At 43.1% G+C, this 24,090-nt stretch overlaps 1 protein-coding gene across 1 annotated transcript in view; it reads left to right on the top strand.

Moving 5' to 3' along the window:
* Window positions 1-24,090, top strand: part of LOC124595860 (suppressor of lurcher protein 1-like) — a 660,754-nt gene that overhangs the window by 477,112 nt on the left and 159,552 nt on the right. The window contains exon 7 of the mRNA XM_047134767.1: window positions 23,069-23,128. Coding sequence (XP_046990723.1) covers window positions 23,069-23,128 — 60 coding nt within the window. The remainder of the gene's footprint in view (window positions 1-23,068; window positions 23,129-24,090) is intronic.

Below are 24,090 nucleotides of genomic sequence, written 5' to 3'. Positions count from 1 at the left end.
AGGTCATCAGTTCCCCAGAACTTAGAACTACTTAAACCTAACTAACCTAAGGACATCACATGCATCCATGCCCGAGGCAACATTCGAACCTGCGACCGTAGCGGTCGCGCGCTTCCAGACTGAAGCGCCTAGAACCGCTCGGTCACACCGGCCGGCAATAAATTCAGGAAGCGGAACGGTACCTACAGAAAGAGCTACCAGTCATCCTAAAATGCAGTTTTATTCATCACAATTGACCTGCAAAGAACTGATTTTATAAACCGAATGATACATCTAAATAACAAAAACGCAAATTATAAACAGGACAGAAGCCTAAATAACTTATGAAAACTGGGTTAACAATATTACTGAAATAATCGAAACGATTCTGCTGTTGCTAGAGGAATCAGCTATTTAACTACTGTGAGTAAATACCATTTTTGCCCCACACAATGACCCAGAAGCCGCAGCTAATGAAAAAAATATGAACACCTGCTGTGGAATAGACAACTTCTCCAGCAGACGAGATTAAAGCAGCTGAAACAGGAACTAAGGGTGCATATATGCTGCCACCTCGCTGCTCGCCGACATAGTATGCCGATGATAAAACAAGTCCACTGGAGCTTACCAGTCCAATTAAACTGCACCATTGCTGCTCATTCAGCTTTCCACTACCATCCTCGCCAGGCAATGATATCAAGCTGGTTCGCGTTTCGCGCTGCGACCGTGGCCGCATGTCCGAAACTGGAGCAGTGACTGGCTGCTTCAGTTTCCTCCAGCAGTGCAGCATTTGATGTGACCAGCTGCAAGGTAATTACTCCAGGCGAGCGGAGAGCAGCGAGACTTCAATCCAACAAGGCTCCCGGCGATGTGATGTATCAGCAGCGATCGGCGAGGTGCCAGCAGCGAGACTGTAGTATAAACGTCCCCAAGACAAAAAGCGCTAACAATAACAATAGCGGTAGCAATACTAGCCAAAGTACGGGAGACACCTGCAGTAGAAGAAACAGTGGCACTTGTGGGATGGTAAACACTAATCCTACTGTAAGCAAGCTACTTTGTCGTCATTTCTGAAGGTCTGCAGAGTGAACGACAGGTGGCAAATTCACACAGTAGGTTTGTTATCATGATTGCTTCAAAACCAAATTAGTTTCAACAGTTAACAAATACTGAAACAGTCGAAGCAACTCTGTTGTTGAAACTTGAAGTACAGCTGAGAGGAAGGGGCATGAGTCGTGCTTGGGTAGGTCATATGGTAGAGCACTTGACCGCCAGAGGCAAAGGTCCCGAGTTCGAGTCTCGGTCCGGCACACAGTTTTAATATGCCAGGAAGTTTCATATCAGCGCGCACTCCGCTGTAGAGTGAAAATCTCATTCTTGAAAGTCTGTTGATGCCAGAGAAATCAATTATTTAACCTCTATAAATAAATGCCAGTTTTGCCCCTCCTGATGACCCAGAAACAGCAGCAAATGGAGAAAGGTTCAATGGTTCAAATGGCTCTGAGCACTATGGGACTTAACATCTATGGTCATCAGTCCCCTATAACTTAGAACTACTTAAACCTAACTAACCTAAGGACAGCACACAACACCCAGCCATCACGAGGCAGAGAAAATCCCTGACCCCGCCGGGAATCGAACCCGGGAACCCGGGCGTGGGAAGCGAGAACGCTACCGCACGACCACGAGATGCGGGCGAGAAAGATATGAACACCAGCTGTGGAATGGACAATACAGGTTCTTCATCGTGCAGGATACACAAATGGTTCAAATGGCTCTGAGCAATATGGGACCAGCAGCCGTACCAGCAAAAGAAGGGGAGACACATGCTTTAGATGAAGCATTGACATCAATGAGACGTTAAACACTACTTTCATCGAAAGCAAGATACTGTGTCATCGCTTCTGAATATCTGGAGATTGAGGGACAGATGGGTAAATACAAACAGTACAGATGTGATCCAGCTTACCAAACTAGTTTCTCAAGAACACTTTCCTGTTCAAACTTTGAAAAGAGAGTCTTCACATAATGGCTCATGTTTATGCTTACACGTAATATCTGTGCAATAAGCGGTCCAATCAAAGTACAGTCACATACAAAGTGCGTAGCAGTTCCTCAAATAACTCAGTATAATCCGAATAAATGCAGATTTATGAGAGCGAGTTTTTAAATTTAACTGAAGAATGCTTTTTTTATTCATTTGATTCACTGTTAACCGTTTCTGCACTTTCAGTTCACATGACAGAACGAATTTTGCGTGCAACAGTAGCTCGAATTTAAACCATCGTATCTCGACAACGCACAGAGAGTAATGGATGAAAAAAATCGTTTTGACTTTATCCGTTTGTCTACCATCGTGCAAAGTTTTAACCGATTCACAAAAGTTTAAAGTACAGAAGCGGCGCTTCTAAAATCACCCAGAGAAACGTATTTTTGGCACGTAAATTCGAAACAAAGCAAGATCGTTTTGAAACGGTTAAAACTTATCTTAGGTGAGGTCCGATACGCCAGTGGACCAAATTTTAACCATCAGTCTCGCTCTAGTCCAGAGTTATTTAAGGGTGAATGCTTTTGAACGTAAAATTCGGTAGAGGGTATCTGTTTTTGTATATAAAATCCGAACAGTGCACATACAAATGGTACCATTAGTTGAGCATTGATTTCAGCCCAATTAAAATCTTTCGCGGTAGGAATTAATCGATTCGAAAAATTTTCCTGGACACCAGCTCCCATTCGTCGTTCAAACCTTGCTTAACATACTATAACATAGGTAGAGTAAGATCGAATTGCTATTCATATGGCACTAAACCAAAAACTTTTACGCCATGTTTCCAGCTGATATAGGAAACGAGCATCAAGACCCATTCAACGGCGATTCTTCACACCGCCTTTTCATACATATTTGTTACAGTGCTTCTGCGTTGTAACGATAGTTTCCATGATCCGTCAAAACAGTGATCCACCATCGGAAAGTACTGCGAACATATGAATCGAAAGAGATCCGCGGACAGTATATGGCGTCGCAACTTCAAGTTGCACCGCTCTCTCTTTATGTGTAGGTTCTCCAGAGCTAATTACAGCGGGGCAATCCCTATAAGCAGTTATATGAAGAGGCAACTTCAAAATGTCTGCATGGTTTTTGACGTATAAGTTAAAATTTACCCGCGTTTCTATCTTCGTTTCTGTCGAAAATATAGGTTTTTAAGAATGGGATAAATATCTGTGAAACACCCTTCACACCTCCCAGTTGTACGTTAGCTGCTCGTCTTTCCCTTTTCTCGTGAAGAGCAGGAGGTCCTCCCTTTAAGAGCCGGAGGGTATCCGCAGAAATCTGGCAAATTGTCGCTCCTGGCCTCCCACGGGACAACAGGACAGCGTTTTTCGGCAAGGCAGGGCTAGAAGGGGAGCTCATGCCTTATTCAGAGCCCCCGCTCCCTGCGCTCAAAATATAGGCGGGCTGCGGACACCACAGCGGGGTTTGTTTAGGGCCGACTGTACTTACTTATTCATTAAAGTGCCACTTAACATGCAGATGAGTTACGTCGGCGGCGGCGCGGAATTCGGTTAGAGGGACAAGAGCGGAACTTAAAGTTCAATTCTGACGGGCGGGAGCTGTAGTTGAGGAACAGCTTAGAATAATAGCCGCAGAAATTTCCGCGGTCGCTTCTGAAATCGCAGCAGCTCACTGCTGAAGCGAGGAGCCACGCTTCGGAGTTCCTAGCTCGGTGTACCTCGGTCCAGCCACAGACCGAGGCCAGTCCAGCATGACTGATGTTCTGTAAGCGGCATTACCTAAGCATGCTAGGCACGTATGACGATTCTTTCGTACATAATAAGGAAGACTACGATAGTATGGTTGGTTCAAATGGCTCTGAGCACTATGCGACTTAACTTCTGAGGTCATCAGTCGCCTAGAACTTAGAACTAATTAAACCTAACTAACCTAAGGACATCACACACATCCATGCCCGAGGCAGGATTCGAACCTGCGACCGTAGCGGTCACGCGGTTCCAGACTGAAGCGCCTTTAACCGCACGGCCACACCGGCCGGCACTACGATAGTAGACGGGCAGAAAACATGACATACACGTAATTCTATCAAGTTTTCTATTTATGCAGTGTGTTGAAAGAAGTGTGGAGTATTTTAAGAGCTGGTAGTACACGTCGAAGCAAAATAAAAATGATTACGATACACACGAGTCCGGCAAAGCATTCTTTCTAAGATCTGAAGATCGGTTCACAGGAGGCGCAAAATGTGATGTCCATTCAGAGCAATATATCTCTCTACTAATATAGGTTTGTAGGCTCTCAGGTCTCTTATTTTGATTATAACAATACTGAGTATTGGGCCGCAACCTTTTTATAGTACTAAAGCAACAGAACTGCCGACGACTCGACCAACAACTTGCTGCGGTCCTCTTCAAGGCGGTTCACTGTTGTATTTTTTTATTTTTCCTTTACTGTTTTTTCCATACAGCATCAGGGGCGGGCTGGCAGCAGCATAATCGCTGAGAGAGAAAAATAGACATGAAGACATTTAAAACAATATACAGAAGAAAACATGGCGAAATATAGAAAACAAAAAAGGTGGAACAGAAGGAAAAATAACCAATCAAAGTGCAGACTGTAAATCGGAGATAAAAATCTAAAAAAAGTAATACAGACAAAAAAACACACACTTGGTTAAGAGGCACCAGGCAAAGTACATTCGGAGCAGAAAAGTCATAAAACTAAATAAAACAGCGACGTGAAGGACGGCGTGGCACGGAACAGTCACAGATGATAACAGGTCGAGCACACAATTAAAACAGCTCTTGATGCACAGGAGAACAGCACCAAACACAACACTGACGTAGCACACTGACGACGACGAGCAAAACACAGGGTCTGCCATGGGCATGGTGATAAAGGAAGGAGAGGGGGTAGAGGTGAGAAGACGGGCGGGGGCACGTCGAAGAGGGCTGGAGAGGGATGGACATAGGAGGGACACAGTTAAGGAGGGAGGTGTGTGTAATGGTGAATGTCTCCCCTTATATACCGTCATTTAAGTTTATCTGGTGGCTACCGACGCCACAATTGGACAATTTGAAAAGAAATTTCTATGGAAGGGGTGGCTGTAAGGTACATTATTGTCTGTGATACCGTGGCGGAAGGAACCTCTGGTAGGTAACTGGTAGAAGGTAGCTGGCTATTGCCTGTGCCACTCCGGTAAGTGACTGGTAAGCAATCCCTCATTCAGGATTGGAACGCATTAGCGAATTTGCTGCTTGCATCTAGGGGCAAGCGTTTTCCTTGCAGCGAAGTGCAGCGAACTACAAGGCAGTTTTCTCGAGGTCGCTGTTTACACTGCTTAAGCCAGGTCAAGTGGTGCTGCTGGCTGGCGAACACACGCGATCCACCGGGCTGGAATCGCCGACAACCAAGCCGTAGGTAACTCCTAGCCATTCTCCCTGTTTAGGACGCTCAATTATTTCAGTAGCTCTCTTCTTTTCTGTTGCTGAATCCACGACTGCCGTATAAGAACGCGAGATTCTTGAAAACTGGTAGGACGGCTCATTCCTGGTTGTGGTCTGCTATAGCTGACTTATTGTTCTGTCCCAGCCATACGTATCGCTCATGATCCGAAACGCTCCAAGTTATACCAACATAGACTTCGCCGCATTCACACCGAAGTTCGTAGACACCTGCAGTATGCAGGGCGTTCACTGGATCCTGAGAGGACCTCAAAAAATTTCGCACCTTGCGGGCACTCTGAAATAAGGGTTTGATTCCTCTACAAGGCAGGACCTTGCCTACACGTTCGCTGAGGTCTCTCACATAAGTTACGCGAGCAACATGGTAGAGCACTTGCCCGCGAAAGGCAAAGGTCCCGAGTTCGAGTCTCGGTCGGGCACACAGTTTTAATCTGCCAGGAAGTTTCACAACATGAATAGTGTCTTCTGTACCCTTGTTTTGTTTGTTTTCGTTGTACCTCAATGCCCGTTATATTTCTCTGTTGCCGGCCGGAGTGGCCATGCGGTTCTAGGCGCTACAGTCCGGAACCGCGCGACCGCTACGGTCGCAGGTTCGAATCCTGCCTCGGACATGGATGTTTGTGATGTCCTTAGGTTAGTTAGGTTTAAGTAGTTCTAAGTTCTAGGGGACTGATGACCACAGCAGTTAAGTCCCATAGTGCTCAGAGCCATTTGAACCTTTTGTCTCTGTTGTATCCATTCGCACGTATGTGGCTGACTTCTTTGATACGATGAGCTCAAGCTGTCAACGTACGTAGCACACCATTATCTTGTGGTGTGCGTCGACTGTCTGTAGACATTATGGCCTAGTTTGCTGCTGGATATTCTGTAGACCTCCATATTACTCTTTGGCCTAAGGAAAGCCTTTAAGAGGGAGATTACTGCATTTCTCTGCTACCGAGCTTCGCATGTTGTTTGCAGGATTTTCGTCTATGACATCTACCGTCGTCCCTTCCTCTCAGATCTTCCACTTCTTACCCTTCGGAGGATTACAAAACCTCCGTTCATAAGGGTCTAGAAACGTCACCAGGAAAGTTTATTACGTTGTACTCTGTCAAGTGCATATTTTTAAGCGCGGAGAGCATGGCCCCCAAGGTTGCTTCCATTTGCTCAACAACAGAAGAAAAACGCATCGGCGACAGCACTTATGAAGCAGTACACTATTGTTTGCTAGCAGGTGATCGAAAACAAAGGCTTTGTACTGCTCTATGCGTATGTACAGAGGACAATAACAGTAAAAACAAAGAGCAGTAATCTGCATGATTTGGTAAGGCATCAAGATCCACACACACAGTTAAGATTAATTTACTGTATAATAAAGGGTGGTTTTAAGTGCCTCGTGCTCCGACGTAAGGTGGTAAATGTTGAAACTGATGTCCGTCCATCGCATTACACCGTCGACAACGACTTACGACTGAGCGACATGCCTACTTTATTGTTTATAACGGAGTAGCATCACAGGCTTCTTCAATTTGCTCTCTAAGATCATCCAGTGTGTGATTCCGCAGCGTAAAGTGTGTTCTTGAGAGTACCCCACAGAAAAAAGTCTAGAGGAGTTAAATTTGGAGATCGAGCGGGATACTCCACGCTCTCTCTTCGTCCGTCCATCTGGCAGGGGATGTACGATTGAGAAATGCCCTCACATCCAGGTGAACGTGAGGTAGCACCTCATCCTGTTGAAAGTAATAATCTTCATTTCCAAACACAACGCTAAGACCCGGAGTTATCATTTTCAACATTTCCAAGTACGAGTCACTCGTGACAGTGCTGTCAAAGAAGTACGGCCCGATTAACCCTCTAGAAGACAGACCACACCAGACTGTTACTCCTGGTAGATGAACATGCCTTTGCTCGGTTACGTGTGGGTTCTCCCCGGCCCAGTACACGCAGTTATAGCGGTTAATTGTTCCATCAAGTTAAAACGTTGCTTCATCTGACCAAAGAATTAGATCTCGGAAATGTTGCTCTTCTTCTCATCTACTAAAGAACCACTCACAAAATTTGCTTCGCCTACCAGGATCATCGTCGTTAAGAGCATGTAGAAGTCTTGGAAGGCTTAAAGTTCTGAAAACGCAAAATTCTATGAACCTTGTTCTGCAGATCCCACTCTCACGAGAGCATTGCGTCACCGATTTCTTCGGGAATCGTGTGTATGCCTGGACTACTGCATCAACACTCTTATTGTCTGTTGAGCTTCTCTTTCGTCGGCTGTATCTCTTCTTCATATCGTGCACCGTTGCTTCGACTTCAAACTCATCTCTGATTCTTGTAATTGTTACTCTCGTCGGTGGTGGTGTTCCAAATTCAACACTCCAGCGTCGGCGTACCCACTCACATCCTCTGTTGTCCAGTAACCCTTTAGCACCCACTTCTGTTGTTCAAGTGATAACACCATGTTTGTTGTCAAACCTGAAACAGAAGAAAGCATTGTTATGTTTTCCACCGCCTTCTAAATTATGATCCATAAAAATTGTGCTTCTGTGTGTGTGTGTGTGTGTGTGCGTGTGTGTGTGTGTGTGTGTGTGTGTGGTTTTTATATAGAATCTAAAAACAGAAAGACAACAGGATTAGATTGTATTCGAAATAGAAAACTAAGAAAAACTGCAAGCTGATTTCAAGTACTGTATAGGCTCATGTGCATATATACTTCACCTATATACATTTTAAAATAGAGCTGGAGCGATACTGAGCCAAAACACAAAACAACACGAGCAGGTAAAGTGGGAGAGAACAAGCCGAAGCAAATCAGATGGGAAACATACATAACAAAGAAAACATCTATCATAAGAAAAATGAAATTAACCAACACCTTGCCGATGGAAAACAAGATTCAACATCTTGGAGAAGAGGTCTCGATATCGCGTCATTAACAAGTATGTCTAATAGCCCGTGATCATGTACTGCATAATGTTTTTGTGATCTTCCCCCTCGCCTTTCACAACATAATGAACGAAGTGTCCTAGCAACCACATAACGGTATGGGTTATCGACCGTGGAAAGAAGGAAGAATATGGCCGGAATATGATTTCCGTAGTGTATAAAGTCTCAGAAGATTGAGTAAGGAAGGCCATTTGCGTTCTCATCCAAGACCAGTTTGCCACAAGACCTCCACAAATAAAGCGATGTCGCATCGTATCTGTACAAGGACTACATAAATCCGTGTCGCTAAGCCCAATACGGGAAGTAGCTCAGTTGTTGGAATCAAGTTATTTACTACCTTATACAAAAAGGACGTTGCTCCCATCGTCCAAATCGGAAGACTGATATTGCACCAAACTGTCCTCCAGTTTGTTTGCTGTGATCCTCTTTCAACGAGGTTCGGGCAAGGACTGCCTTCCAACGAGCTTGTAGGAGTTTCATGGTGAGGAAAGGACTCCACAAAATGTCAGCCTCAAAATAGCTCACCACAAGACAGAAGTCACCAATGTGTTTTAACTTATTATTTAAGCGACCAGCATCAATAGTGGGTTCAAGCCTAGCAAGACACACACAGAGAAAGAAACGAGACGTGAATGTGTTAGTTTCTTGAGTCATCATCAGACCAGTACGTCGCGCATATAGCATCTGCGGCTTCCTTCGGATGTCAGCCAGGCCCAACCCCCCAAAGGAATGAGGCTTACCTGATACCGTAAGCGAAAGACATGTCTTTTCCATAAGAAACGACAATTGCTGTAGTTTCTTCACTGTCAATGAGGCAAGCGGATAAGCTTGGGTCACGTAATAAGCTTTACATAAGACATGTGTATCCAGTATTCGAACTTTCTGGAGCAGAGCAGGAGAACGCCTTTCATGCTCTAGAATCCCTCCCTGATTTATTTTCGGTAACAAGGCTTCCACTTGAGAGTCGCCATTTTGAGTGGACAATGATCAATGATGATACCGAGAGACGTATGCCGATCCACTGCAGTAGCCGATGGAACAACGGCGTCATCAAAACCTCGCAAATTAAGAAGCCTGCATTTACCTTCATTAAGTAACACACCTAAATTCCGACAATAATCATCCATTACAGCCTTCAGTCGAGGTAATTCCGCAGAATTGCGGAGTAGAACCATCACGTCATCCGCATATGCACGAACAGCTTTAGTCCCATCCAGCCTTCCAGCTGAGTTGCTAGCATCCGAGGTAGGGGCTGCAGAGACAATACAAACAAAGTCATTGACTCCACAAAGCCACCATGGGACAGGGGTTCACAAAATTGCAGAATAATTTTTGTGCTTTGAGAAAGCTAGATCCATTCTTAACTCGTTATTACTTACTACGAAGTGCAATGAGATAGAGCAGTTTATACAATACTGGCCATTAAAGTTGCTACATCACGAAGATGACGTGCTACAGACGTGAAATTTAGCAGACAGGAAGAAGATGCTGTGATATGCAAATGATTAGCTTTTCAGAGCATTCACACAAGGTTGGCGCCGGTGGCGACACCTACAACGTGCTGACATGAGGAAAGTTTCCAACCGATTTCTCATACACAAACAGCAGTCGACCGGCATTGTCTAGTAAAACGTTGTTGTGATGCCTCGTGTAAGGAGGAAAAATGCGTACCATCACGTTTCCGACTTAGTTAAAGGTCGGATTGTAGCCTATCGCGATTGCGGTTTGTCATATCGCGGCATTGCTGCTCACGTTGGTCGAGATCCAATGACTTTTACCAGAATATGGAATCGGTGGGTTCAGGAGGGTAATATGGAACGCCGTGCTGGATCCCAACGGCCTCGTATCACTAGCAGTCGAGATGCCAGGCATCTTATCCTCATGGCTGTAACGGATCGTGCAGCCACGTCTCGATCCCTGAGTCAACAGACGGCGACGTTTGCAAGACAACAACCATCTGCACGAACAGTTCGACGACGTTTGCAGCAGCATGGACTATCAGCTCGGAGACCATGGCTGCGGTTACCCTTGACGCTGCATCACAGACAAGAGCGCCTGCTCTGGTGTACTCGACGATTTACCTGAGTGCACGAATGGCAAAATGCCTTTTTTTCGGGAGAATCCGGGTTCCGTTTACACCATCATGATGGTCGCATCCGTGTTAGGTGACATCGCGGTGAACGCACATTGGAAGCGTGTATTCGTCATCGCCGTACTGGCGTACCACCCGGTGTGATGGTATGGGGTGCCATTGGTTACACTTGTCGGTCACCTTTTGTTCGTATTGACGGCACTTTGAACAGTGGACGCTACATTTCGGATGTGTTACGACCCGTGACTCTACCCTTCATTCGATCCCTGCGAAACTCTACATTTAAGCAGGATAATGCACTACCGCATGTTGCAGGTCCTGTGTGGGCCTTTTTTGGATATAGAAAATGTTCAACTGCTGCCCTGGCCAGCACATTCTCCAGATCTCTCAGCAACTGAAAACGTCTGGTCAATGGTGGCCGAGCAACTGGCTCGTCACAATACGCCATTCACTACTCTTGATGAACTGTGGTATCGTGTTGAAGCTGCATGGTCAGCTATACCTGTACACGCCATCCAAACTCTGTTTGACTCAATGCCCAGGCGTATCAAGGCCGTTATTACGACCAGATGTGGTTGTTCTGGGTACTGATTTCTCAGAATCTATGCACCCAAATTGCGTGAAAATGTAATCACATGTCAGTTCTAGTATAATATATTTGTCCAATGAATACCCGTTTATCATCTGCATTTCTTCTTGGTATAGCAATTTTAACGGCTAGTAGTGTATGTGCGTAATTTATTTCCTCTTAAAGCAGTGTTCACATTTTTAATTGAGTCTGACACTAGTTGATGGCACGAAGGGAATAGATTACTAATTTAGCTTATGCCACTAGACGAGGCTTCTAACCAGTGATCCACATCACATCTGTAGCTCCAAGCATGATATTGGGGAACGGTGAAACAATCCTGTGATATCTCAATAAATGTGCGTGGGTGCACTGGCTACTAGTCAATATGCATCTCACATTCAACGGGGTACTGAGTAGATACGTCTGTCTGTGAGCGCGTATATGGGTATTCGGTCGGTCATCAGGATTTATTTCAGCTGGTTGGGTTGATTGCAGACAGTATATGCTACATTCACCTTACTCTCGCTCGGTACACCTTTGTTTGAAACTATTCATATTTTGTGCGTCTAACCCGTCTATAATTCACCAAATGACTCGTCGGCCACACACCAGTTGCTCGTCCTGTATATGTGTGAACGCGCGCGCGCGTGTGTGTGTGTGTGTGTGTGTGTGTGTGTGTATGTGTGTGTGTGTGTGTGTGTGTGTGTGTGCACTAACTGTTATGCTGCCAGCCACATTCTCGGCTCTCTTCCGAAAACGACTACTCTAGCAGTGCGCACCAACTTCAAGGAAGTAATTGTAAGAAACATTACTATCTGAAACCAAGGAGGTTATAGTTTCCTCAAACACTCTTTATTCATTTAATCACTCAGTTTTTCGAATACTGCTAATTTTTCCACTTACGCTTTCCCACAGTCAAAGCTACTCTAAAGGGTATTTCCGTAAAAGCGTTCAAAAATATAATAGGACACACATAATGCTGCACTGAACAAGGTAGGAAACCTGGACTCGGTGAAGCCAGCTTAAGGAGGTACGGAAGTAAACTTGTCTACCGCTTTGCCTAGCATTACTGCTTGCCAGCTTATTTACAACTAACACGAGTACAAGTTTACACGTTCTGTGCTGTTTCTTTACATGACGTACATTTATTATTTTCTTCAAGGAAACAAGGAGGACGAGCCTGATTACTAGGAACTAATGAAGCTGGTTGTATTTACTTCACTTGTCCATAAGCAGGCTCTGTTGTTAGTGCATACTGAGATGGAATTAGATGCCAGAATTATTGCTGCCAATGATGTCATTCGAACACATCAGGGATATTTGTAAAGGTTTGTCAGAATCTGGTTCGCCGATGTCATGTTTACACTGAGGTTCATGGCCGTCAGTTTCAGCACATTTTGTAAGATATAGTACAAATGCTACGAACACTGTGTCAGTGTTGGTACTTGCAGTTAACTGTAACTAATGTAAATAAAAATGTACGCAGTAATGTGATTTTGCTCGTATTATCTGCTTAAGCTGGCTTCTCCGAACACAGGTTCCCTACCTCAAATTATTCAGTGGAGGATCTTCTATGTCCCTTAAATTTTTGCACCCTATTACGGAAACACCCTGTACTATCAAACTATAATCTTCAGCGTAACGTTAAGCGAACTTTATCCGGCATGTTACAGCTTGGTTTGTCGTTAACTTTCTTCTCATGAAGATCTTTGTAGCCACAAACAACCTGATGTCTTTCTTAGGTTGCCAAAATTGTTGTTTCTCAGTAGCGCGCTGTTGGGATACGCCGCCTTGCAATTTCTTTCGCAGCTGACCGCCGCAGTTTGGAATACCCACTGTAGACCACGGAAATCCCAGTCTATTGGTTCTCAACGATGTCATCCTTCTCAACTGACAGAAACTTTATTACAAGGCAGTACATATGGTGACTTATTATTCCTTTCATGAAACTTTTTGTGCTTCTTCATGATTGGGATAATTGGAGATGTTCCTGAACCTCCCCTCAATTCCTCAACAACGTTTTTAAAAATTATTCCATGCGTGTGATGCCATCTGGCAAATATAAGTGGCATAATTTTCCAAACAAAACACAGTGAGGTCTAAATGTAGCATTATCTGATGCATTTGTGTCATAAGCAAAAGCGTTAAACTGGACTTCTGTCACCATTCAGTCAGAATTCATTAAAAAGAAACTGTTCTCTGATGCTTTGCAGTCCTAGAGCTCACTGCAGGCACTGCGAGATTTTGTTCGGATCACAATTTGAAACAAACGCAAGATGCGTCTCCACCGTATGTTAATGCTGGACGGTCGCAGGTTCGAATCCTGCCTCGGGCATGGATGTGTGTGATGTCCTTAGGTTAGTTAGGTTTAAGTAGTTCTAAGTTCTAGGGGACTGATGACCACAGATGATAAGTCCCATAGTGCTCAGAACCATTTGAACCATTTGTTAATGCTGGAAGTAATTCACCATCGCAGTGGAACGTAGCAACCTCCAATATTTTTCCAGAACCAGGTCTTTGGTAGCAGACAGTCTCGCGTAGGACCATACTGAGGAGATCCTTAAGTACACAGAACATGCCTTAAAAGAAGAGTACATAATACAGATTTACAAAGAAAAACAGGTATGTAATGTACCTTCCACAGATCCCAAGCGAAACTGTCCTCGTGCCTGTGGAACAAGTCAAAAAATCTACAACATATTTTCATTTAAAAGTAATAGCTTATAGAACAACATCTAACTGTATAACACACTCAGGTACGTAATATTCGTATGTTACTTATTAAGCTGTAGTAGCCATATACCATCAAAGAGAAAGTATTATTATATTTATTTATTTTTTTCACTTTAGTGTATTACAGGTGTACATTATCTGATGTTATTGACTGTATACATACATCAGTCTGTTCTATTAAGAAGTTCATCAATGGAGTAGGATGTGAAATGTTTCCATTCATGATCCTAGATATTTCCACGTTAGAAACGTTATTGTTAGACATCCGCTTCTCTCTTTTATTTCTGGCTATCGAACTTTTGAAACAGTGTTATTAGTCGATGTTCATGGATCTCCCTCCAAATGTGTGACTGTAAATCGACATTTCATGGACTTCTGATCATAAATTCATCAAGTTGATCGAAGAAATATCATAAGCTATGCCTGAATGAAAGTGACTTAACGACGAAAATATTTGTAAAGTTACCATCATTGAATGAGTTGTGGATTATTCTTTTATTCCATTATCCTTTACTTTATCTTCTTCCTCCACTAAGCTTGGTATCACCCGTCCCTACAGGCGAACAATGCGATATGTGGTATGAGAACGTATGATGTTAGGGAGACTGAAGTATAATATCTACCTACATTAGTGAATAGATACGATTTTCACGCATTAGCAGTAGTAGCCTAAATTATTCGTCTTATTGCACATTTCTTGCGTTTGCCTTTTGTACTACACTGTAAAAGTTCTTTCTATGCATGGTCAAAGTTTCATCGAGCTAAATTACTTGGCGCTCACATATCATGCGAAAGCTACTCGTGAGCTACTGAATATGAAGTGAAAAAAGTTTTTTCATCGCCCTGCTCAGCAGTGTTACAAGTTTTGAAAAATTTCTTAAAATAAAATTTACCTAGAAAATATCCCATACATATTAAGATAGGCATCTCAGCTTACATCGTTCGCACATGGGGAAAGTGTTAGAAGTTAGGTTTCGTATCTTAAGCTGTATGAAATACAGTGGTATCCAAAACGTAAGGAAGAAAGTAAATTTCGCATGATGTGTCGCTACCAAGTAACACAGCTGTATAAAACCTGGACCACACACAGAAGGAACTGCTACGGTATAATGCAGTACAGTACAGTACACAATGTAACAAAAATGCATAGTGACACGAATAGAAATTACACTTTAATTCAAACACTATAATTACCCTGAACTCGCCAGCCCGGTTAGCCGAGCGGTCTAACCCACGGCTTTCCGGAGTGAGAAGGAGCACCTGGACGCCAGCACGAATCCGCTCGGCGGACTTATATCTCTGTCCGGTGATTCGGCCAGTCTGTGGATGGTTTTTAGGCGGTTTTCCATCTGCCTCGGGGAATGCGGGCTGGTTCCCCTTATTCCGCCTCAGCTACACTATGTCGGCTATTGCTGCGCAAACAAGTTCCCTACGTACGCGTACATCACCATTACTCTACCACGCAAACATACGGGCTACACTCGTCTGGTGTGAGACGTTCCCTGGGGGATCCACCGGGGGCCGAACCGCACAATAACCCTGGGTTCGGTGTGGGGCGGCAGAGGGGTGAAGTGGACTGCGGTAGTCGTCGTGGGGTTGTGGACCACTGCGGTTGCGGTGGAGACGGAGCCTCTCCGTCGTTTCTAGGTCCCCAGTTAACATACAATATCCTGAACTCAACGCGATCTATGACGGACCCTAGACATTACAAAATGCAGGACATGGTTCTTAATTATGTGTGTGATCATCTCGGAGCAGTGCTCCCATACCGGTTACAAGGTTGATCAGGAGTCCTTGTGGTAGGACGTTGCATTCTTCCACCAGCGTGGTTGACAACTGGTGGATGGTCGTTGGTGAATGACGTACTGCAGTACGCGTCTCCACCGCACGCTACACGAGTTCGATGGGATGTAAGTCGGGGTAACGGGCACGCAAGGCTCATCTCTGAATATACTCTCCTTTCAAGAGCGCCTGCATTTGCACTGTTCGATATAGCCGCACAGTATCACCGGTTAAAATGAAATTAGGGCCGAAAGCACCTCTGAAAAGTCGCACATGTGGAAGGAGTACATTGCTCAACAAAGCTGGCTAGTGTGTGTACCGCGTTCAGTAATTCGGAGGTTAGTACCCTTTTGCAACACTATATCTTCTTACACCATAACAGCTGCCCCAGTAAAACAATCATCTTCGACAATGTTTCTGGGTGCGTTGAGTATTCTCACCTGTCGCTTTATGAGGTTACCTTCAGACTTACTGTTCAGATTAAATTTACTCACACTCGAGAAGAGCGCGTGAGCTCACTCCTCATTGGTTCGGTCCGTATGCTCTTGACACTATCCGGCGAGCAGGTGTCAACGGAACACAACTTGCTAGTCTTCGGGCAAAGAGACCACCCCCAATGCAGTCGCCGTGCCACAGTGAAGCATGAGATTGCGTGCCTTGCATTCCTGTTAAATGTGGTAGCAATTGCACTCGGTGTTTGACTTAGGCCCTTTGTTTCCTGTTGCTAAATGTAGTGGTGAGTCATCTGTTGCTGTAGTTGACCGTGGTCGATCACCTCTTCTCCTTCAGGCGGCAGTGCATGTGACTCGGAACGCTCGACATGCACGTGAAACAATGCTGCAAGTAGTATCAAACTCCTGAGCTACACACGTCGCACTTCGTTCTTCTTCCAGTTTCTCGATTATTGTTTCCTGTGTGAAGTCATGCAAATGTTGACTACGGGACACGTTGTAATGAAGACCAGCACCACAGAGTAACATTAGAGCTTGAAGATTGACACATACTGCATTCTCTCGATCCTTCAATTGCCTCGTGTTGCGAGACCCCTTGAGCGCTATAGTCACGCTGACCTCTCGCCGTTTGACATTCGACTGTCTATGCACGACTGGGAGACAACTTGCAACATACTCCCGCACTTTTATTATTTTCCAGTGGGTAGTTAATGCGTTATCTTACTTTAACTACCTCGTCCTTAAGCTTTGCAGAGCAGTGTATTTATATGGCCAGTTTTGTTTTGGGCCGCCTACACTTTCAGAAAACGAGTTCCCAATATTTAAAATTTTATTGCATGTTAACAAATATCTTTTTCTGAGAAACGTTTTACTTCTTAACATCCCTCTGAATCTCGCTTCTAAACCACTACTTTTAGACGCATTTCCCCATCTAATTTCCTGAAGTGTCCTGATTGAATACGATTACAATCTACTAAATCTTTTTTCTTTATGAACTTTTCAGTTCACTATCCATTCCACTGAACCAATCTCCCAAGTCATTTGTCATCCCTGACCGAATTACCGTGGAACCGGCAGGCCCTGAAGGTTTCATTCATTTGCCATTACGTACTTCTCTTTGCTTTCGTTTATTGGCTGTTTGGTATAGAGACTGAATAACATGGGGATAGGCAACAACCGTATCTTACTCTTTATTTTACTGCGCCACTTTAATAACCTTGTACTCTTGCAGCTACCACCATCTAGGCCGTATTCAGGTTTTACATAAATTTTCTCAAGTTCCTACCTTTAGAATGTCAAAGAATGATGATGTAGCCAACATTATCTAAAGTTTTTCGTAAACCTAATGGTTCAAATGGCTCTGAGCACTATGGGACTTAACTGCTGTGGTCATCAGTCCCATAGAACTTAGAACTACTGAAACCTAACTAACCTAAGGACATCACACACATCCATGCCCGAAGCAGGATTCGAACCTGCGACCATAGCGGTCGCGCGGTTCCAGACTGTAGCGCCTAGAACCACTCGGCCACCCCGGCCGGCTTCGTAAACCTACAAATGCTTAAAACTACAGATTGCTTTAATTTGGCCGACCGTTGTAGCCGAGCGGTTCTAGGCGCTTCAGTCCGGAAGCGCGCTACTGTTATGGTCGTAGGTTCGAATCCTGCCTCGGGCATGGATGTGTGTGATGTCCTTAGGTTAGTTACGTTTAAGTAGTTCTAAGTCTAGGGAGTTGATGACTTCAGATCTTAAGTCCCATAATGCTCAGAGCCATTTTTTTCCTTTAATTTCTAAGGTAAATCGTAACGACAGTAAGGCCTTGCATGCTCCTGCTCGAAATAGTCTTCCCTAGGGTCCGGTTCCACCAGTCTTTCCATTTTTATGTAAATATTTTTATGATAAGCATTATGTTTTGGCGTGCAGCGACTAGGTGGACGTTTTTGGTGAAATCCCACCTCACAAAGAGGCTGTTGACATGGAACGTGACTTTTGAAAGAACTCTCCTAGAAGCCCCTTTTCCTCTCGATCACATTACTAAATGGCGAGAAATTTAAACTTTATGAGTTTATTAATAATCGAAAATGTAGTGGGTATAATAATCCAATATTAATAACCTGCTTTGGCACCTCTCATGCTGTAGATGAGAATTATTTCCCTGGTATCTGATACTTGACTTCATGTACATTATTTTAAGATCCTTATGGCAAGAGCTCAGTTTTCTTCATTCTTTTACATGTTCACAACATGACGAGAATATGGAAAGATAGTGAAAAATGCGAGGCTGAACATCGATGTAGATGCTAGCGAAGCGTGCAGGTTGCTCTGTTGTATTTGACGACGCATGTGTTGAATGATCGTGAAAGACGGTCTGTGAGGAAGATGGTGATGAAAAGTAAGAGGACAACAGCTGCGAAAGTCACTGCAGAATGGACTGTCACACTCGCGAAGCTCATCAGCACCTAAACAACACCAAGCAAACTCCATAAGTATGAAATTGCACGGCGAGCTGGAATTCCAAAACCACTCGTCAGTGACGCAAATCGTCATAGCTGGAAAACGTGATGCTGTAGTCATAATATCTGGACTATCGGACAATGGAGAAAAACTCATTTAGTCGTCTGAGTCTGGTTTTACACTGTTTCTAATTTCTGGCTCAGTTTACGTCCCTATACTGAAATGGTGGAGGGATTCGGTAATGATATGGGCAGCCATTTCGTGGTAGTCCATGGACCCAATGCGTTCCCTGCAAGGCCGCATTTTTTCCAAGGATTATTTGACCGTTTTTGCTGATCAGATCCATCCCATAGTGCAATGCTTGTGCTGTGTTCCAAGCCAAAACGGCCCCTTTCACACAGCTCGAAAATTCCAGGACTATTTTATGGACATGAGGATGAATTTTCGCATCTCCCTTGGCCACCAGTCACCAGATCTCAATATTATTGATCCTTTGTGGTCTGCTTTGGGGAGAAAGGTGCGTAATCGCTATCCACCTCCATCACCGTTACCTGATCTTGCTACTGTTTTGCAGGAAGAGTGATTTGAAATTCCCTTGAAAACGATATAGTACATGTATTTATCTATTTCGAGACGTTTGGAAGCTGTTTTAATACCAACGTTTTTCCTACACCGTATTAGGTAATGTGTAGTGTTTTTGGTTTTTTCCATCTTTTGTTCACCCACTGCAGCATGTATGTATCTTTGACTGACATACATGTTATATCTACCTCGATTCTCAACAAGCCACCTGACGGAGTGTAGCGATGGGTGCTTCTGGTGATTCTGGCGCTACTAACTAATGCCCCCTTCACTGTTCCATTGCCTAATAGTGCCACGGAAGAATAATTTTCCATAAGTCTCTGTATTATCGGTTCCCGTGAGATCACCGAAGTTAAGCGCTGTCAGGCGTGGTCGGCACTTGGATGGGTGACCATCCAGGCCGCCATGCGCTGTTGCCATTTTTCGGGGTGCACTCAGCCTCTTGATGCCAATTGAGGAGCTAAGCGACCGATTAGTAGCGGCTTCGGTGAAGAATACCATCATAACGACCGGGAGAGTGGTGTGCTGTCCGCACGCCCCTCCTATCCGCATCCTCCTCTGAGGATGACACGTCGGTCGGATGGTCCCGGTAGGCCACTCGTGGCCTGAAGACGGAGTGCTAAGCCTCTGTATTATCTGTAATGTCTCGAATTATCTCTTTTTGGTCACTTCACGAGACGTATGTTGGAGGAAGTAATATGTTCTCCGACTCTTTCCGAAATGTGATCTCTCGGGGTTTCAATACTAAACCTCTTAGTCATACTCAACGCTTTTCATGTAGTTTGCTGAGCATGTCTCTAACGCTCTTGCGCCGACTGAACGATCCCGTGTACAAACACGCTGCTCTCCGTTGAACCTTCTCTGTCTCTTCTATTAAATACACCTGGCAATGGTCCCAGACTGGCAGATAATACTAAAGAATCAGCCGAAGAAGTATTTTGTAAAGCCACTTATTTAGTGGATGAGTTAGATTTCATAATGAGCCTTCCGGTGAATCACAGTATGTCATCCACTGTTCCTAGTATTCGTTCATGTGGTCATTCCGCTTATAGTCGCTAATAATGGTTACTACCAGTTAATGTTTGCAGCAATTGGTCGGCAGTAATGTAGTTGTACAGTAGTGAATTTCTTTCCCTTTTGTGTGCGTAATACGTTACATTTCTTTACTTGTGTCATCCATTACTCAATTGCTTTTACATCGCGTTATGATTCCTTGTGTACAACTCAGACATGTCAAATAACATACACGGCATAACTGCATGTTTACATCAGGTTTATATAATTTCTGACTATAAGTAACCTTCTACGAAAGCGTTTGCGGTAAAGCAACTTTCATGAGGATCCTTGATAGTCTGACGCCCTGTAAGGTCGGTGAACAGGATGACTGCAACCCACTAATGGTGATGAAACTCCAGCAAAACCAATAAACGACCGTCACCCGAACATTGTGAGAAGTAGGCAAACAGGCGACATAACAAGCAGTGGCCACAAAATCCTAAGAAAATTTATACGACAGGGTGCTGTACCTGACAAAAATTTTCAGACTTACGCCTCTAGCCAGCACTCTAATAGTGATTTACTACATTTTCTTATCCCATTTTAGAAATGATGGTATTAACTTTACGTGTACTGCAGTCTTTTCTGAAATTACAAAAATTACTCAGAGGATTACATGGTCAAGTAACAAGGAAAAAATATTCTACTGAAATTTAAATGTGTTGTAATCGAAAAAAATCTTGTCAACACTGTGTTCAATAAGCTGTGTTCGTTACTCTACTACACACCAATAATTAGTAAGCAAAATAAAATTAAGAAGAAGTGTTATCAAAAACCAGTTACAAGTTAAAAACATTTGGAAACAGAAGCTATAGCAAACTAACGCAGATTTCGATCTTCAAGACAGTGAAAACCGTTAAGACATTAAAGAAAACAAGTAAACCTACAATAGAGATACACTTCGCATTTGATAGCCTTTGAATACGTTGTAGGGTAGAGTAAAATAAGAGACATGCGTCCTATACGTGCCCACACAGCCGTTAAGAGAGTCAAGCACCCCCTTGAAAAAACTCTGTTAAATATTCCTGAATAAAATGCGTAGGAAAGGTAATAGACAAAAAAATCTTCAAATATAAGTTCTATCAAACATATAACATGTCAGCCTCAGTTGCAATTAGAAACCAATCTTTACTTAAGTTTCAGCCAAAATAATTTGGCCTTCTTCAGAAGCTATTGACACTAAACTATTGCATGCCAAAGTGTGGCCATGTAAAACTGTAGCATCGTAGTAACTAGTCATAAATCTACATTACTTGGGCTGATGAGAAACAGCAGGCCCCACTGCTCGGACGAGATCGGTAGGCCTCGAGAGCTGCGCCGAACTAATCGCAGCGAGCAGCTATGTACCGAGCACCCCTGATGGTCATGCGCATGCGCGCATGGAAATATAGACGCTTAAAGTAGCTATCTTTACATTAGGAATTGGATTAATATAATCATTAAAACTGTTAATGGCATAATATGTAACCGAACTTACTTCTGAGGAGAACGAGAACCCTATAAACGGATTCGGAGCCCGTAAGATAGACTAGCTATTGCTCGGCAAAATTATTCCTCAGTTCTGAATACACAAGTATTCGACTGAAGAAAGTGGAGTCAGGGGTTCGCGACTGCTGAGGTAACGTAACAGCATGGCTGGTGAAGCAAAGGTTGAAAACCTTCGAAAAAGTTCTTAATTCTCAATTGTAGCTGGTCATTAAGTAGGTTTTCTTTGTCAAGCAAACAGATATTTAAAGAATTTCAGCTCCTCAAGGATGTCAAGCCTAGTGTCTGTAACATCGCAATTAAATAGCTCTGTGTTATTTGGTGGATTGGGAGCGTGGGCCAACTGAACAAAGTGCTTTTCGTGGGTATATGATCTTTATATCTAGCTGAGAAGTCTCTCCCTGTCTGGCCGATGAAATAACTCGGGCAATCACTACAGGTGATTTTGTACACCCCAGAACGACATAATTTGAAATTAGTATTCTTTAACGAGTAGACCAAGTTCTTTTTGAGGCTGTTATTCGTAGAATATGCAATCTTAAAGCCGTGGCTCTCTAAGAGTCGCCCTATTGTATAAGATGCTTTGCCCATAAAGGGAATAGAAATGAAGCTAGTGGAATTATCCTCTGGTACGACACCTAGTGTAGATGAGGTCGCAGTTTTCATACTCGTTTTCTTGTTAAACAGATGTCCCACAATTTATCGTTTATATCCATTATTATAGGCGAAAACTTCTAGGATTTGTAACTCGTTCTCCACTGTGTCTGCTGGAAGAAGAATGGCGAGCGCTCGGTGTATGCAAGAATGGAATAAGGCCATTTTGTCGGCTTGGGGGTGTGTAGAGTCGGCTGGGATGCTATTATAGGAAAAGATATTTTTACGAAAATTGTTAAACCTAATTCAAAGAAGTTAGACGAGAATATTAAACGACTGCTGTATGTAAACCCAATATTCTTCAATTCCGGAATTTAGGAGTTACAGTTTAATTTTGTTTTTAATTTAATGTTACCTGCTGAAATAGTTTCTTTGGTCCAGGAAGCATAGCTCCTTCCCTTTTTTGGTAATGGTGACAAAATAAATAAACATTTTGTGTTTAAAGTAATCATTAAACATGAAAACTCTACAAAAACAGTCTTTTGTTAAGTGAGATATGTGACCAGTTGTAAATCAAAGCTTCATTCAGCTGTGTATGCGCTCAGATTTTAATCAAATGATATATTTAGGTGTCACACATAATTTATCTTCAGTTTTATTTCGAAATGGCCAATCTACACCTGTCAAACGAAACTAATGTCTTGGAGGCTCATTGGCTGATTTTTTCCTGAGGAGCTAGTTTTTAACAACAATAAATCAGAAACTAGAAAATTAATGAGTACACAATTGCTGATTTTTGCAAAGTTAGCGATATGAGGTGATTAAGTAAAACTATTACCGAAATATGAAGATTTAACATTTTAGAATCATAACTGCTGCTTTACTTCGTTACAGGGACAATGAACGTATTCGTCTGGTGTTTGAAGAAGTGTCCCTACAGAAAGGAGACGTCAGGTGAGTACAAATTAAGGCCTACTGTAGTTGTCTTATGATAATTAGTACAACTTTGAATTGCGTACGAGTTACATCGCACCGAATTCACTTAGTACTTATATGGATATGGTGTCTGTTCTTTCGGACATGTGCGAAACAACAGACACCATTGATGACCTGCAGCCGTCTAGAGAATTCACTAACGGTATGAACTGACTCATATTCCACAGTTAAAAACTGTGTAGGAGACGTGACGAATATGTGAAGTACACCCCCGTAATTTATGTTGTGACAGTCCCTAATACTGCATTTTCGCAGCGAGGTTTCGTATACAGTGTTCCGAAAGTAATGAGGATATTGCTCACAACTCTTCTCTAGGTTTTGCTGCATAGTTTTCATAATAGACATGTTGCATACACCGCTAGAAAGCTGTCATAAACATCATTCTGCCACATTCGGTTTCAATAATATAGGTCGTCGTGTGGCAGAATGTTAAGTTTAAAAATCTGTTACCTAGATTTCCATTATTGTAAGGTATGTAACATATTTAACTATAAATATATTGTATTATTTACGTACGTAACTCATACGGGAAGACTGGACATGTAGAATACATCATTTAAATATTAACGTCTGCCAGATAGTAACGTATATTATTGTAACTAGTTGTTTTATAGTAAGGTTTCACCAGTTTTTCGTGGTGTACAAAAAAATTCGGTTACAAAAATATGTGTTTTCATTAATAGAATTAATGTGCAACACCTCAACTAATTTCAATATATTGAGGAAGTATAAGTTTCATCAACCCACTCTATGTTTTCTGTCTTTGCTTCACATCTTAACCCTTTGACCCCAGTGGTTTTTACCTGAGACCACCATTTCATTAATTTTTTGTATGTACCATTACTTTTAGCAAGAAAGCAACGATGTTACTGCAAGACGAAGACTTCTAGTGGTACATCAAGCTACTTATAGGTATGTAT

This window comes from Schistocerca americana, chromosome 2, assembly GCF_021461395.2.
Source record: "Schistocerca americana isolate TAMUIC-IGC-003095 chromosome 2, iqSchAmer2.1, whole genome shotgun sequence".
Classification (NCBI taxonomy): Eukaryota; Metazoa; Arthropoda; class Insecta; order Orthoptera; family Acrididae; genus Schistocerca; species Schistocerca americana.
The sequence above is the reverse complement of the archived record's forward strand: the minus strand, read 5'-3'. Positions and strand labels throughout refer to the sequence as shown.